The 13,805-nt window shown below is 36.9% G+C and overlaps 3 protein-coding genes across 3 annotated transcripts; 2 read left to right on the forward strand and 1 right to left on the reverse strand.

The window, feature by feature from the left end:
• The first annotated feature begins 1,963 nt into the window (after window positions 1-1,963).
• On the forward strand, window positions 1,964-3,642 carry B0P05DRAFT_532200 (S-adenosyl-L-methionine-dependent methyltransferase). The gene is made up of 6 exons (XM_051577060.1): window positions 1,964-2,515; window positions 2,564-2,576; window positions 2,622-2,709; window positions 2,752-3,045; window positions 3,100-3,288; window positions 3,333-3,642. The coding sequence occupies exons 1-6, from the start codon at window positions 1,989-1,991 to the stop codon at window positions 3,533-3,535; spliced, it is 1,314 nt and encodes a 437-aa protein (XP_051437370.1). The 5' UTR covers window positions 1,964-1,988; the 3' UTR covers window positions 3,536-3,642.
• Window positions 3,643-3,649: 7 nt separating this feature from the next.
• Window positions 3,650-5,326, forward strand: B0P05DRAFT_373352 (uncharacterized protein). Its single transcript, XM_051573667.1, has 5 exons — window positions 3,650-3,835; window positions 3,885-3,984; window positions 4,025-4,240; window positions 4,285-4,952; window positions 5,002-5,326. The coding sequence occupies exons 2-5, from the start codon at window positions 3,940-3,942 to the stop codon at window positions 5,240-5,242; spliced, it is 1,170 nt and encodes a 389-aa protein (XP_051437371.1). The 5' UTR covers window positions 3,650-3,835; window positions 3,885-3,939; the 3' UTR covers window positions 5,243-5,326.
• Window positions 5,327-6,466: 1,140 nt separating this feature from the next.
• B0P05DRAFT_532205 (uncharacterized protein) lies at window positions 6,467-8,494 on the reverse strand. The gene is made up of 8 exons (XM_051577061.1): window positions 8,206-8,494; window positions 8,099-8,149; window positions 7,889-8,052; window positions 7,646-7,832; window positions 7,474-7,592; window positions 7,289-7,405; window positions 6,698-7,223; window positions 6,467-6,644 (listed from the first exon to the last, which is right to left on the reverse strand). The coding sequence occupies exons 2-7, from the start codon at window positions 8,114-8,116 to the stop codon at window positions 6,866-6,868; spliced, it is 963 nt and encodes a 320-aa protein (XP_051437372.1). The 5' UTR covers window positions 8,117-8,149; window positions 8,206-8,494; the 3' UTR covers window positions 6,467-6,644; window positions 6,698-6,865.
• Window positions 8,495-13,805: the final 5,311 nt, after the last annotated feature.

Here is a 13,805-nt window from a genome sequence, read left to right on the forward strand (position 1 = left end):
TTGGACGGGGCTCATTTTACTTACCAAACTAAAGTGTAGTTGTCTTCAATATGCTATGACATTGCATTTTGATTTCGTATGTTTAGTGTCTAGTTACTGATTTTTTTGTTCTTTCTCCTTTCTATCAACTCTATCAAGACGCGATAAGTGTTGACACAGAGAAACAGAGTACACTTAACACGCAATGTGAAAAAAGAGAATCGGAATATGAAATACCGAACCCTCCTTTTGCATGACTTTCATCCTTCGTTATGCTCAAAATTGCTCTCTTTAACCTCAAAAGTGTCATGTATTACTATATAATCTGCTCGTATTTATGTTGGGTATTGAATGGTATAGGAGCGGATGCCTGCTAACTAGTTAATGTCTGTTGAAAAGGGTCTTTTTTTTTATAATGATTACAGTGTATAATGAACTTTGAATGCAGATTCGAAGGCAATGCTCAAATGAACTCGTCTTTTTCATCTTAGTAGACTTGCTTTCTTTTTTTCAGAAGTATCTAGGCATGTTCTCATCTCATTTCTGCTGGATCAGGCTTACATCGGGATCAATCTGACATTTCAAAATTTTTTGATGAACGAACCTCCATAGATCCCCTGGGACAAAAAAAATAGATTTCACGCAAGTGCCAAACTTATGGTACCGTTTGATTTCTTGGTTTGAACAAAGGTTTAATTTGATAATTTGGTTATCGAGTAATGGTCCATCAAAGAACAGTGCATTTGAGCTGTGTTTTGAACGTTTTCGCTCTAGATGACATATAAAACTCGCGATCCAAGGATTTATAGAACTTTTATATGCTGTTTGGGGTACCAAAGAACATTTAAAAGTAAAAGCAGGGTCGATTTATAACGCAAATATGGGATAAATGGACATAGAACATACATATTGGCGGTATACGGAGATTGAAATGGAACGTAATGCCTGTTCTTCGATCCCGCCGCACCCAAAAATCGAACCTTTGCTGAGAACTCCATAAAGACGCCGTTATTGGACTTTAGTGTAATGATAAAAGTGGTAGATATTTGCTTTTTGAGTTTATTGATATAGAAGAACCAACAGGTTTACTGCAAAAATATTGAGCAAAGGCGCAAAAATGTAAATAAGATTTTCCACTCATACCATACCATACCATACCATTTTCATAACGCAATTAGTAGACAAATTCATTTATTAAATACTAGAGCATCTAATGGTTATTTTGAGTATTTAAGCTTGTCGATAGCTCCATTTTTTGTCTTGTAATGTTAAAAAGTAGATCTAAGATTGTGAATAATACCCTTTAGATCAGAGTGATTCTTGCCCATTTTTTACAAGTCGGGTTTTTCAGCCCAAAAAAAACTCCAAAGATATCATGAGTGTTAGTAAGCACTGTTTCCAGGCGCTTCAAGTATTTATGCGGGTATACACAGGCTTTGTACTCCCTTTGAGTGGTAAAGCAACCCTGTGTATTCGTCTGTTTTTTAAATGGATATAATCACATCCTAAATTCAGAAAGTACATTTTCTTCTGTAAGGAAAAAGGTTTAACAATTTTGGTAGATAAAAGTTATAGGTATTATAAAAGCCTCCACTAGTTTGAACTAGATAGTTAGTAGTGCAATAGACGTTGATTTTTTGAGCCAATTGAAAACTGTTTTGATCTATGACATACCAAAAAAGAAAAAAGAAAAAACCACTAGCTTTGCATGCGAAGTACTACCTTGTAGTAAAGCTTTTGGGAATAACAAATGATATAATGCCCTTCAAAATGCGTGTACAACACTAGTGTAGCACAAAAGCTAAAACCAATAATTGGTTTGGACAAAAAAAAGTCTTGTTGCAAGGTAAACTGCATCGCTTAGAGCACAAAGCATCACTTTTCTGCCCACCAATCCAGAAACAGTAAGACCCATTTACTTGATTTGACTGGTTCATATTCAAATTACATCGGATCTATCGGAGGAGTAACATAATTTTTTTCAAGAACTTTTTCCTTTTATTTCGCTTATGGGAAACTCAATCAGTAATGAAGAGAAAGGTATAAGGAGGTTTTCTTCGTCTTCGCGCTCAAGGAAGAGTTCTCGCTCTTATCGCTTCACGGGTTCTTCCAGCAACTCTTCTTTTTCTCCCAGCGCCAGCCATAGTGATTTAGAAAATAAGCACGAAACTATTCTCTATCGATTAAAACACAAGGCAAATAGGTCCAGAGGACATAGCCACACTACCAGTAGCAGCAGCAGTACTCATCATTTGCCTCGGATAGATCAAGACAAGCCAATAAGCCCTGACTTGTCTAACCATGAGATGATTGGAAAGTATGCAGACAGTCAAATGACACTATTAAACACGAAATATCACCCGCTGGCCGGTATAAAAGCACATAACGACTCATCCACCACAGTCAACTCTACAACCACTGTAAATACACATTCGTTCCCTCAACAAGATCCAAAATCCTTTTCTTGTGAATTACTCTTGAAAGAACTCTACATGTCTTGTGAAACAAGTCCTGAAAGAAGAAGAGAAAGAGATAGGTAAGTGAATGAGAGGTTGCTTATGGTCATACTGATTTCGCATAATAGACGACATCGACAGGTAAACAAGACAAGTAAAAGAATACAGTATTTACAATGTTTATAGCATTATTTATTAAAGAGGATTTGGGGCAGTAACTATAAAATACCCCTAAAAGACCCTTCTGTAATCATTGATTGGTGTTGTGGTACAGGTAAAATGGAATGAGAATTGAATGGCTTCTAACCTTTATTAGCTGTATGGGATGTGGAATTAGCATTTGAATTTCCCAAGGCACAGATCATTGGTATTGATTACGAATCGTTTACTGTGTCTAGTTTGACCAATACTGTCAAGAACTTTTCTTTTCATAATGCCTTAATTCACGAAGGTCAACATGGATTTGATGCATTTGAAGATAACCAAGTCGACTATGTCATGTTAAGAGATACATGGCTGTTAAACTGTTCTCTTGCTAAATGGACCACCACATTTAAAGAAATTTATCGCATTCTTAAGCCAGGTGGACATATAGAGATTTATGAGCAAGGTAATAAGTGGATGTGGATCTATACGATATGCTAAAAAAAGAGAGGGCGAATAGATATGAGCTTTAAACCCATAGGTCCATATCTTAACACACTCGAAAATTGGGTAGCCAATTTCTATGCAACTATTCAATTTGATCGTAATACAATTCACAACCTGGAAGGTATTCTAAGCGATTCAGGCTACACGAATGTCAAGAAAGAATCGGTTGAGGTTCCTATTGGTGAATGGCCTAAGACAGAAGGTAAAGTGACTTTACTAATTTTGTCTATTATTGACTCTTGATAGATTTAAAAGAAACAGGTTATCTTCAAAAAGATTTAACAGAGCGTGGGTTTAGAGAAGGAAAACGTTGGATATGCAAGATCAATCAATTGTCTGAAAAAGAATTCTCAAATACACTTTCTGCAGCTATGGAAGAATGCGATCAATACGGCACTGTTGTCTCTAGTCTCTATTACAGCGCTCAAAAACCACTTACTGTATATTAAAAAATCACCTTCCCCTTTATGTATATGTTCTCTTTCTTTCTCATTGGCATTTCTTTTCTTTTTATGTGCATAATAAACAAAGCTAAAAAACGCGTTTTTTTTTTTCATTTACGTGTTTATTTTTATCAATTTAATTATTCTTTCAATATGAGTGATATGGACTTGGACGACGTTGGTTTTGACAACCTGGACGTCGATGACCTTATTAAACTTGAGCAAGTAGAGCACAGTTATTTGTCCGATCCTCTTCATCAGCCTTCAAGGATGTCAATGTCAATACCTCCTGAATCCAGTGATCTAGTAAGCCTAACATCTCAACAAACTCTTATTCATGTTTTTAGGCAAACAGTCAGATAATAGAGCTAGAGTCTCAATTAAGGAACTCTAGACACAAGACAAATCAAATGGAAAAGAAAGTCCAAGAACAACAAGAAGTGACAAAAAGAAAGGTTGGAATTCTTGCTTGTCATGTGTTATTGACTTCAATAGGACCTTGAGATACTTGAATTAAAGCGACAATTGTCTATGTTGAGACCAAAAGCTGTGACAGAAAAGCGAGCATTTCCTGCAGAGAAGCCAGCCCCAAGAAAGATCTACAAGAGATCAACGCATTCACCAAAACAATCACAATCCTCTTCGGTCGATCAACCAGTTGCTGTTGTACCACCATCAGTACAATTACCTGTGAATGAGAATCAAGAGAATGTATGTGTGTTTCTGTGTATGCTATGTACTAAAAATGATGATAGTATAAGCTATTACGTGTTTTATATTCAGACATCTTTATCGAATGGAATAACAAAAACCACAACGGCACAAAAGACTTTGAAAGCTGTGTTCATCATACTGAACTTATTGACATGTTTGTCTCACAATGCATGCCAGAATCTCATGAGTCAAATGTCACTCTAGACCAGTTTGGACTCATGGCAGATCAAATCAAGCATACAATACAAGACTCTAAACAGCCTCATCAAACCATTCCTATCTTACTACATCAACTTCATTTTTGTCTATCGATTTCAATTGAAAACCGCCTTTACAAAACCATTCAACACTTGTCCAATATTATCCATAGACTCACATGTGCATTTATAGAAGCAAAGGAGTACATGTATCAAGAACTTATGTTGTACCCGCCGAGTTCTTTAGTCTACACAATGGCCAATGCACTAAGTCTTTTTAGATTTACTCAATTACCACCCGAAATCAGCATTCTTGACAATCATCCAGATATTCAGAATAACAATAATATCAGTTTTACACGCATTATGGAACTAGCTGAACTCTACAACATGCTTCCCTCACAGATTTGTAGTCTGATAGATGCAGAAAAGACGCCTGATGAAACACTGGATACTGTCAAGTCTATTTTAGAGTCCTTTATCCATCTAGGACTAACTTATCAAGAGCCTTTGTAATTATTCATTCATTATTTGTTTTTTTTTTTGTACTCATACTGCTAGATTTGTGTTTCTGTTGACTCATGAAGGGTTTCTTGAGCTAATATCTACTGCCACACCATGGCTTGTTCTTATGAAAGCATGTCATGTCCTGAATACAAATTATGTAGACAAGCAATGGTCAGATATTGAATGGAGATCAGATAAACCTTTAAAGGCTATTCAAAAGCTGTTTGATTTACTAGACATACCTGGTGCATCTATTGGTAAAGAAAAGGTATCTATTGCTCAAGATGGAACATAGTCTAATGTCCATAGATGTACCAATTGCGTATTGATACTCTTGGTGTGATACACAATATGTGCAAAGTGAATTTACCACTATCTACCCTATCATCAATCCAAAGAGAGGTAAGAACATACAAGATGAACAGTGTCTTAGGCTCAGTCTATATAGGCTTATACAAAATCTATGGATCTAATGCGAATAGAAACAGTTGAAATGAAAAAAAGCCTCAAGCTAAACGAGCAAAAAATGCAGTAAGTAAGCAGATCTAATTAAGCAGTATAAACTGATCATAATACAGGGCATCTTTCATTGCAGAAATATTCGCTACCATTCATACTGTCCTCAAGAGATATCAAGGAGATTTACTTGAATATTATGAGCAATATGATGATTATAACCTACACAGACTAAGTGCATTGGTAGTCTATATGCTGGATCATATTGAAGATGACCATAGAGCTCGCCTGTTTATCTTGGCTATAGAACAACTTTTAAACAAAATTGTACAAAGTCAACAAAATTAATTTATTATAATAAGACAAAACAAGTGTCATACATATAGACCCTAACAAAAAAGGTTAACAATAAAATAGCTGCTCGATTCGAGGACATACAAGAATCTTAAGAATCCTGTCTTCAATCGAAAATACCTTTAAATAGGACATCTTTAAATCGAGCGGCCACTGTACATTTGTGTTAGAATATAGTTACCAAATTTTATTGTTGTATCCAACTCTTAAGCTATGAATATGCATCATATACCATAAAATCAAAGTCAATCGACTATAAACGAATTAAAGAAGTATTACAATAAGTCATGATGCAGAAAATACAAACTATTAGCCAAAAGAGATTAAAAACAGCGAAAATGGTCCTATTGTATCAATGCTTATTTTGAACAAAGTAACCTAGGACTGATTCATAAAATACATAAAAATTAGCCCAGTTTTTTGTCATTCGAAGGTATCAAGATCCAAGAGCCCTTCAATATACCAAGATAATACTTAAACGCACTCGGTTTTTTTGTGGATGATTTGTTGAGATGTTTATTTTAAGATAATACAAGTAGTACTTGGTAGTATCACTCACAGCTTGGTATTGGGAAGATAGAGTGGTATATCCGTGCAAGTATTTTACATATGCTAGCTAATATCTCCCTTCTATTCTCTGCTCTTTCTTATAATCTAATGTAAGTAACAATATGAATATTAGTTATGTATCTTATGCTCTGCTTAATCTCTTGAATTTAATATTTTATTTTATCAACATGCTTAATATTTATACAAAAGAAAGTTTATTTTTTATTTACCTCCCATTTTGGTGAAAGGCAAGTTGAATACGACTTTCGTTTTCTATTTTTGTTGCCATTCATGTTCTTAGCAACAAAGGCTTCTTCGTTCAACTTCATAAGGTGCCTCTAAATAGTTTTAATATACGTCAGTAAAGAAAAACACACAAAAAAAAACATACTCTCCAAGCACAGAAAGAAACCATCGTTTCAACAAATACTTGGTTTAACAAGCGAACATCATTAGGTAGGATGAGTTGCTTGTTAAGACTACAAGCTTTATAAATGCTATTTTCTTCCACCAAGAAGAACATCTCACCAAGATTGCCTATTTTTAGGGTTTTAGAATCTCAAAAGTTGATAAAAGCGCATTGAGCGTATACTTTACCACCCCAATTGAAAGCAACAATCTTAGAAGACAAGTTGCTGTCTTTCAAGTCTTCTAAGACGCATTGGTTCAGGCGGAGATTCTTGCCTTCTTGCTTCTTTAGCAGTGAAAAATCTCTACCAGCCTTGAATTCGCATAAGGCCAGCTTAACGTTTTCTTCTCCTCTTATAGTCAGGCCGACTTTCCTCCCAAAGACATTTTTGCTTGCGTTTGAGGAACCTGAGCTCTCACTTCTACAATATGAAGAAGAGGAGCCACCAGAGAAGCTTGCTTCGCTTGATTTCCTTGTTGTCTTGGTACACTCAGCACATGTTTCTCCACTAAAAATAAATAAATAAAAGTATTCAGTATAGTTCTGAAGTAGATCAAGAAGAGAAAAAATTACATAATAAGGTTAAGCTTCGTGTTTCTGAACAATGCCTTCAATACATCACTCAAGCGAGAAACTACTTCAGCTTCAGTCTTTTTGTCTTTCTTTCTCCACTCTTCAATATTGCTGACACTTTTGTAAAGTATGTATATTAGTTTCTTTATCAAGAAAGTTTAAATTTTGTAACAAACAAAACTTACATATATTCAGCAGCAAGCACCAAATCAAACTCGAAAGTGCTACCTTTCTTTTCTTTCAGCAAGCGGATTTTTTTTTCAGCAACAAAAATCTGGGCCTCTTCAATTCCTTCCTTGACTTTCTGTTATTTTTCAAAATTAAATTACCTGTAATGTAAAAAATAGTATAACATACTTTTACTACTTGCTCGAAAAAATCTCTAACAAGTCTTTCTTCTTCAGCAGCAGCAGCATCATCGCCATCTTCTCTCAAGGTTTGAACTTCGCAAACCACCACTTTCCAAAAGAAAGGGTCAATGTTCTTCTTGTAGATATCGAGCAAATCTTCGTCCAAGAAGTCAACGATATGACTCAAAGCCAGCCTTTATGCGTTGAATTAGTATATGCTTATATATCGAAAAGAATTCAGGTTACTTACTTCAACACAAAAATTTCGTCTTTTGACAAGTTTGAAAAGTTGTTTAACAACTTGACAGCCATCTTGTCAAGCAAACAGCGAGGGTTGGTCGTCTTCATTCTTTGAATGTTCTCTACATCACGTTTGGCTTTTGCCCAAACAACGTCAACGTCTTTTTGTTCGGACTAGAACTATGTTAGAACTTCGAATTGGTTTCTGTTCTTAACTTACCAAGCTATACCACCACATGAGTATAGCTTGACGCTGGGATGCTGAGGTATCCTAAACTTGAATGTTAGAGAGTGTTCGAATTTCTTGTTTTCATAAATGGAACTTACTTTGTTGATTAAGAAAAGATTATTTAGCAAATCATCGTTTAACTCAGTGTTGACTTCTTTGTCTTCAGCACACTTGTGACAGATATTCAAGATAAGTGATTTCAAGCTTTCGATGGTTGGACAGTCGTGTTGAATTAACTGAGCATAATGATTGTTAAGCCAGTCATTAAGACTAGGCTGGTCGTTTTGAGATATGTAGCTTTTGAGGCTTTTGGCTAACAGTAAAATTGTTAGGATAACAAAATAACGCGACAAATGTGTGCTTACAGTCGATAAAGTTATTCATTTGCGAAAAAAGAGTGACGGCTGCTACTTCATTGATTTGATATAAAAAAAACGTTTACGGAAAAAAATTTGTCCTTACTTCTCTCACGGTAGTTTTTTTCTTGTATGAATAGCCACAATCTTGTGTCAGTTAATTGCTTGGTCAAAGCATCATAGACAGAGACAGTAGATGGTGTCACATCTTGTGTAATATATTGCCACAGGAAAGATTGAAATCTTACTGTTCGTCTATAAAGAGCTGATGGCACAATCCGGGCAATGTCCCATATTCATGGCGAACCTTCAAGCGTAACCGGTTACTCTGTTCGTCAAAGAGGAAGAAGAGAGATGCTGGTACTTTTGAGTTTATTGTCAGCATCTGGAGACATGATGCCAAAGTGTTCTGTCATAAGCACTCGGAGCTGAGGTGTTAGATTAGACGAACTAAACAGAGTAAAGACCCATCTCATCTGCAGCACCAAGTATTTTGTGATAGGGTTGAGGGCTCCTACACCACCTTGATCCTTAGGGAGACATAAATGGTCAAAATAAACATACGGAAACTTCTTTTGCCACACGTGAGCATAGATAATCGAGCAAAGTTCATTCAGAAATCGCTTAGTAGGTGCAAACAACCGCAAGCAGTACCAAATTTTGGATAAGATCAAAGTGTTGGCAACGGTAGTTCTTCCTTGAAGTGAGAGGTGACGCTGAGAGTAACCATGAACCCGTGTACGCACTTGTTCCAATAACATATCCTGGACACGATTCCGCTGAGAATCTGTGTATGGCATATAAAAGCCAAGGTATCGAAAAGCAGAAGGGGAATGATGGTGGTAGTATGTTTCGATATCATGACTCAAAAGCAATGATTCCCAAGATTCTGACTTGACACCACTCAATGAGAAAGCTTCCGTCTTGTGCTTATTAAATCTTGCATTTGATACAGCACTATACATAGTCAAGTGATGTTGGAGACGCATAAAATCAGTGCCATCCTTGACAAACACACAGATATCATCAGCATATGCGATGCACTTGATCTGTTGAGATGTAGTGCTCATTGTCGGGACATATCCTTGATATGTAGGGTCTTGCTGGATTGAAAGAATCAGCGGCTCCAAAGCGATGTTGAACAATAAAGGGGACAAAGGATCACCCTGCCTTAACCCACGTCGCTGATGTACTGGATCCGTAAAGGATCCGTTGACATTGATTGCTATTGAGTTATCAAAGAAAAAATTATAGATACTCTGTATAAATAAGGTAGGAGAACCTAGGGACACAAGAGTTTGTTGAAGATATGTTGGTAATACTCGATCATAGGCTTTCTCCTGGTCGAGAAGCAAACCTACACCTTGATTATGTTCATATCTTGCTTGTTGTAGAACCAAGTGAAAGTACATCCCATTTTCGCTAATAAAACGTCCTTGAATGAAGTCCTTTTGAAGAGGGTTGATAACTCGATTCATTATAGGAGCTAGACGTTGGGTAATGAGCCTTGTGAAAATTTTATCATCACAGTTGATCAATGAAATTGGTCTCCAATTTTTTAATTCTGATAAATCACCTTTCTTGGGTAGCAAGCGCACTCAGATTTCCTTCCATGACTGAGGGAAAATTCCTTTTACCATGGCATCATTGTATACCTGAAGTATCAGGGGCTTCAAACAAGGAAAACCAAACAAGAGTTGAAGGTATATATACCCTAGTCCATCACTACCTGGGCTACTTTGTTTTGGGCTACGCTTTGTCATTCTGACAATATCCTCCCAATCAAATTCCATTTGGAGCAGATTTGCTTCATCCTGATTAACTTTACTTGGAAAGTGAATATTACCTAAATACTCTTGTATTTGATTCATAGGTACTGCATCAATCGCATATAGGTCTTTATAAAACCGTTGTACAATATTATGCATTGTCGATTTGGTGGTATGTACAATTATTGGTGTTTCGGAATTGCTATCCTTGAAGCCAGACATATATTGTTGGACTGTTCGACTCTAATATATTTTTTTCAAGTACCCAGCATTGCACTCACCATTCTCTTGCCAGCGAAGACCAGCCTTTAGAATAGCTGTTTCAGCCAGCTCTTGTTGTAGTATCTGTAGCTCATTGTCAATAGGTGGAATTACCAAGCGCTGAACGTCTGGAGGAGGCTTTGTGCGTAGTAAACGATTGCGTTTCTTTTCTAAAATACGAATTCTCTTGGTACGCCAATCAACGTAATCCACTGAATATCCTCTAATGATTGACTTGGCTTTGTGTTTTACTTCATCCCATTTTTCTTGGGGCGATATATTCTCATCAAATCCTTGAACCAAATGTTGTATATTCCTCTCTAATGTATTTTGTAGCTTAGGCTGGGAAGCATACACTGGATTGGCACGCCATAGTCCATGACCAAACTGGGATTGGCCCAAGAGTAAGGATGTGTGTAATATGGAATGGTCTGACCATTTCGCTCCTAATCTGGTAATAGATGATTCTGATGCGCATTGGTACAAAATTTTACCCAAGTATATATAGTCTATGACAGTCATCACTAATTCACTTGAGACGGTGCGTTGAAAGGTGGGAACTTCGTGAAGGCCATTGATGGCCAAAGCATTTTGAAAATTTGCTTGCAAGAGGGCTAACCATTGCGTTAATGTTGAAGACGAATTATGGTGGCGGCTGAGGACTGAGTAATTAAAATCTCCTGAAATAATCAGTCTGTCAAAAGAGATAACTGATCGAAAATCATGGAGCATTTGTGTTAGATTGCTAAAGAATGTTCGACATTTTGCAGCAAGGCCTGCCGGTGCATAGACGTTCAGAACAAAGAAAGGTTCATAGAAATGATGTGGATGTTCAACCATGCATAGTTGAAATCGATCGGATGTAAAGGATGAGGAAGTGTCGATGATAGAGATGTTGTAATCGGTAGAGAAGGAGAGTATGCCCAAATGACTGGTCCAATGGGACTGTGTAGGTTGAAAGAGGATGTTGAGGTTATCTATAGTTGAAGGAGTGGAAGCATGAGTTTCTTGAAAGCATAATATAGAGAAATTCTGCATTCGAAGGTATCGTATATATTCTTTTTGTATTTTTTTGGAGTTTGTTTTCACTAAACTATTGGCGTTTAGTGAGGCATAGTGGCACAGGATATTTTTCTTATTCATTGATGCGGATCTATAAAGGGTGACTCTCTACTCTCTGATTATCAGAGGCAGAAGAGGGTGTTGTAGATTTCTTCGTGTCCAATTGTTGATTCAAATTTGATCCATTACGTCTTTCTCCTTTCTTCATAACGAGGTAATCTTTTAATTGTTGGCTGACGCTGTACATCTTGGTATCCTTATAGAGGTCTTAAATCTCCATCCTGCCAATATCCTCGTCTCCACTTTCTATTTCAGATTCATCTTCTTCCATGCTCTCTTTCTTTGAAGGATTGTAATCACTATCGCTAGTATCGTTATCATTATCTTTGTCGACATTGATCTCTGTCTGGCCAAAGTTGCTACTTTTGACTTCAATACTGCTTTGCCCTTCAGGCTTGGATGCTTCTTTTCTTGGTTGGGTGGCCTTTCCAAGAACTGATCTTTCTCTCTTTGAACGCTTGCTGGGTGTCATAGACTGTTTCCTAGGACATTCAAACGAGCGGTGTCCTAATTGATGGCACGCATAACATATAATTCTAGCTTTCGACTTCTCACATTCAAATTTTGTGTGTCCAGTTTGGTGGCAATACCTGCACCAAGTGGGCATGTTGTTCCAGGTTGCGTGAAATATATGGCTTTTGCTTTCGCACCAACGAATGTTATGCTCCAAAAGCTGATACTTGAGGTTGTCTGTTGATTCTGAGGGACCAGAAGGAATACCAATGACGGCATATCCTGCGCCCATAAACCATCCGGTGGTGGTTTCTGTATTGATTCCTACATCAATTACCTTTCCAAATGGAGCTAAACTCTGTTGCACGCCCTCAAGAACTACCCTTTTGGGATGTAAAGGTAATTGGAGTGTGGCATCTGCGGCCTTGCAAGGGAAAATTCACAATTTCGACTTTTTAAAGACAACACCATGCTCCATAAGATCATTGTCATCATCATCTTTTTCGATATACAATTCCAAGTACTGAGTTGGACCATCTCTCAAGATGGAGCAAGCGTAGATCTTTGGGTGTTGAGCGCTGATTTCCTGCATACACTGGAGATCAGTGTATTCTTTCTTAACTGGAGTAATGTCGAGTAAGAAAGCATCCTTATGGCCAGCTACTCGATAAATTCTCGATTGAAATTCTTGCAAAGGTGAGTCTGCATCTTTGTCAGGTTCAACGATGCCTTGGTGCATAAGTGATACTCGAGTTCTAGCTGCTACACTAGCATATGATCTTGATTGTTGGGTGGCTTTTAGGTTTGGAGATATTTCAATCCCCGCAACCGACTGGAAGTATTGAGAGTTAGGAAGAGCCATGTATTACATTATTTTGAAGCAGAAACACTGTCAAATTGGAACATAAAAAACTAAAATAAGAACAGTACTTTGGATCTCCTGATTTTACAACATCTATTTATTCAAGTGAAATAGACATTGTTTACTCTTGTATCAAAGCAAAATGTATATATTTTAAGCATCATTGTTCTTAATTTAATTCCAAATGTCGTAAGAGGCATTTGATTAGAGAGCTCAGCTAATGGCTCAAACAATATATTTTCTTGACATTCTTTTCCAGCCTTATACAAAACAGCATGGACTGACCACATTGTTATTAAATTGAGCTGTAGTTTTTCCTTACTTATGAGCCATTTTTTCGAAGTCGTCTAAATTGATGCAAGCATAGAAAATTTCCTTACAAGCCTGTTGATTTTATACTTGGGTTAAGCCATACAAATGAATTAAGACAAATCGTTGAGAGCACTGGTTCGACCGCTGCAAAAGGTAGAGGATTTTAAGGAGACTGCACAAAAGACAACATACAAACTAAAAGCTAGTCATGCATAGAGCCTTTGAACAAGTAAGTGTGGGTGAAGTCAATGCAAACGATAAAGGAGGCAATTCGTTCCTCATGGGCCCACTTAGACATCCCCTCGAGAGCACTGGTTCAAGAACTAACTAGGTACTGTACATAACAATGGCATAATCAAGAAAGTCAATATACAAACTACAAAGGTAGTCATGCATAGAACTTTTGAAAAAGTAAAAATGGGTGAAGTTAATGCAAACGAAAGCACTGGTTCAAGAAATAACAATAACTAAACTAATAGAGGCTTCTACAGCACGTAGTTTCTACTTTACAAAGAAAACACCTTTGACAAAAACATAAGCTTGTGCAGATAGAACTTGTAAAT

This window comes from Gilbertella persicaria (assembly GCF_025201335.1).
Source record: "Gilbertella persicaria strain CBS 190.32 chromosome Unknown B0P05scaffold_9, whole genome shotgun sequence".
Lineage (NCBI taxonomy): Eukaryota > Fungi > Mucoromycota > Mucoromycetes > Mucorales > Choanephoraceae > Gilbertella > Gilbertella persicaria.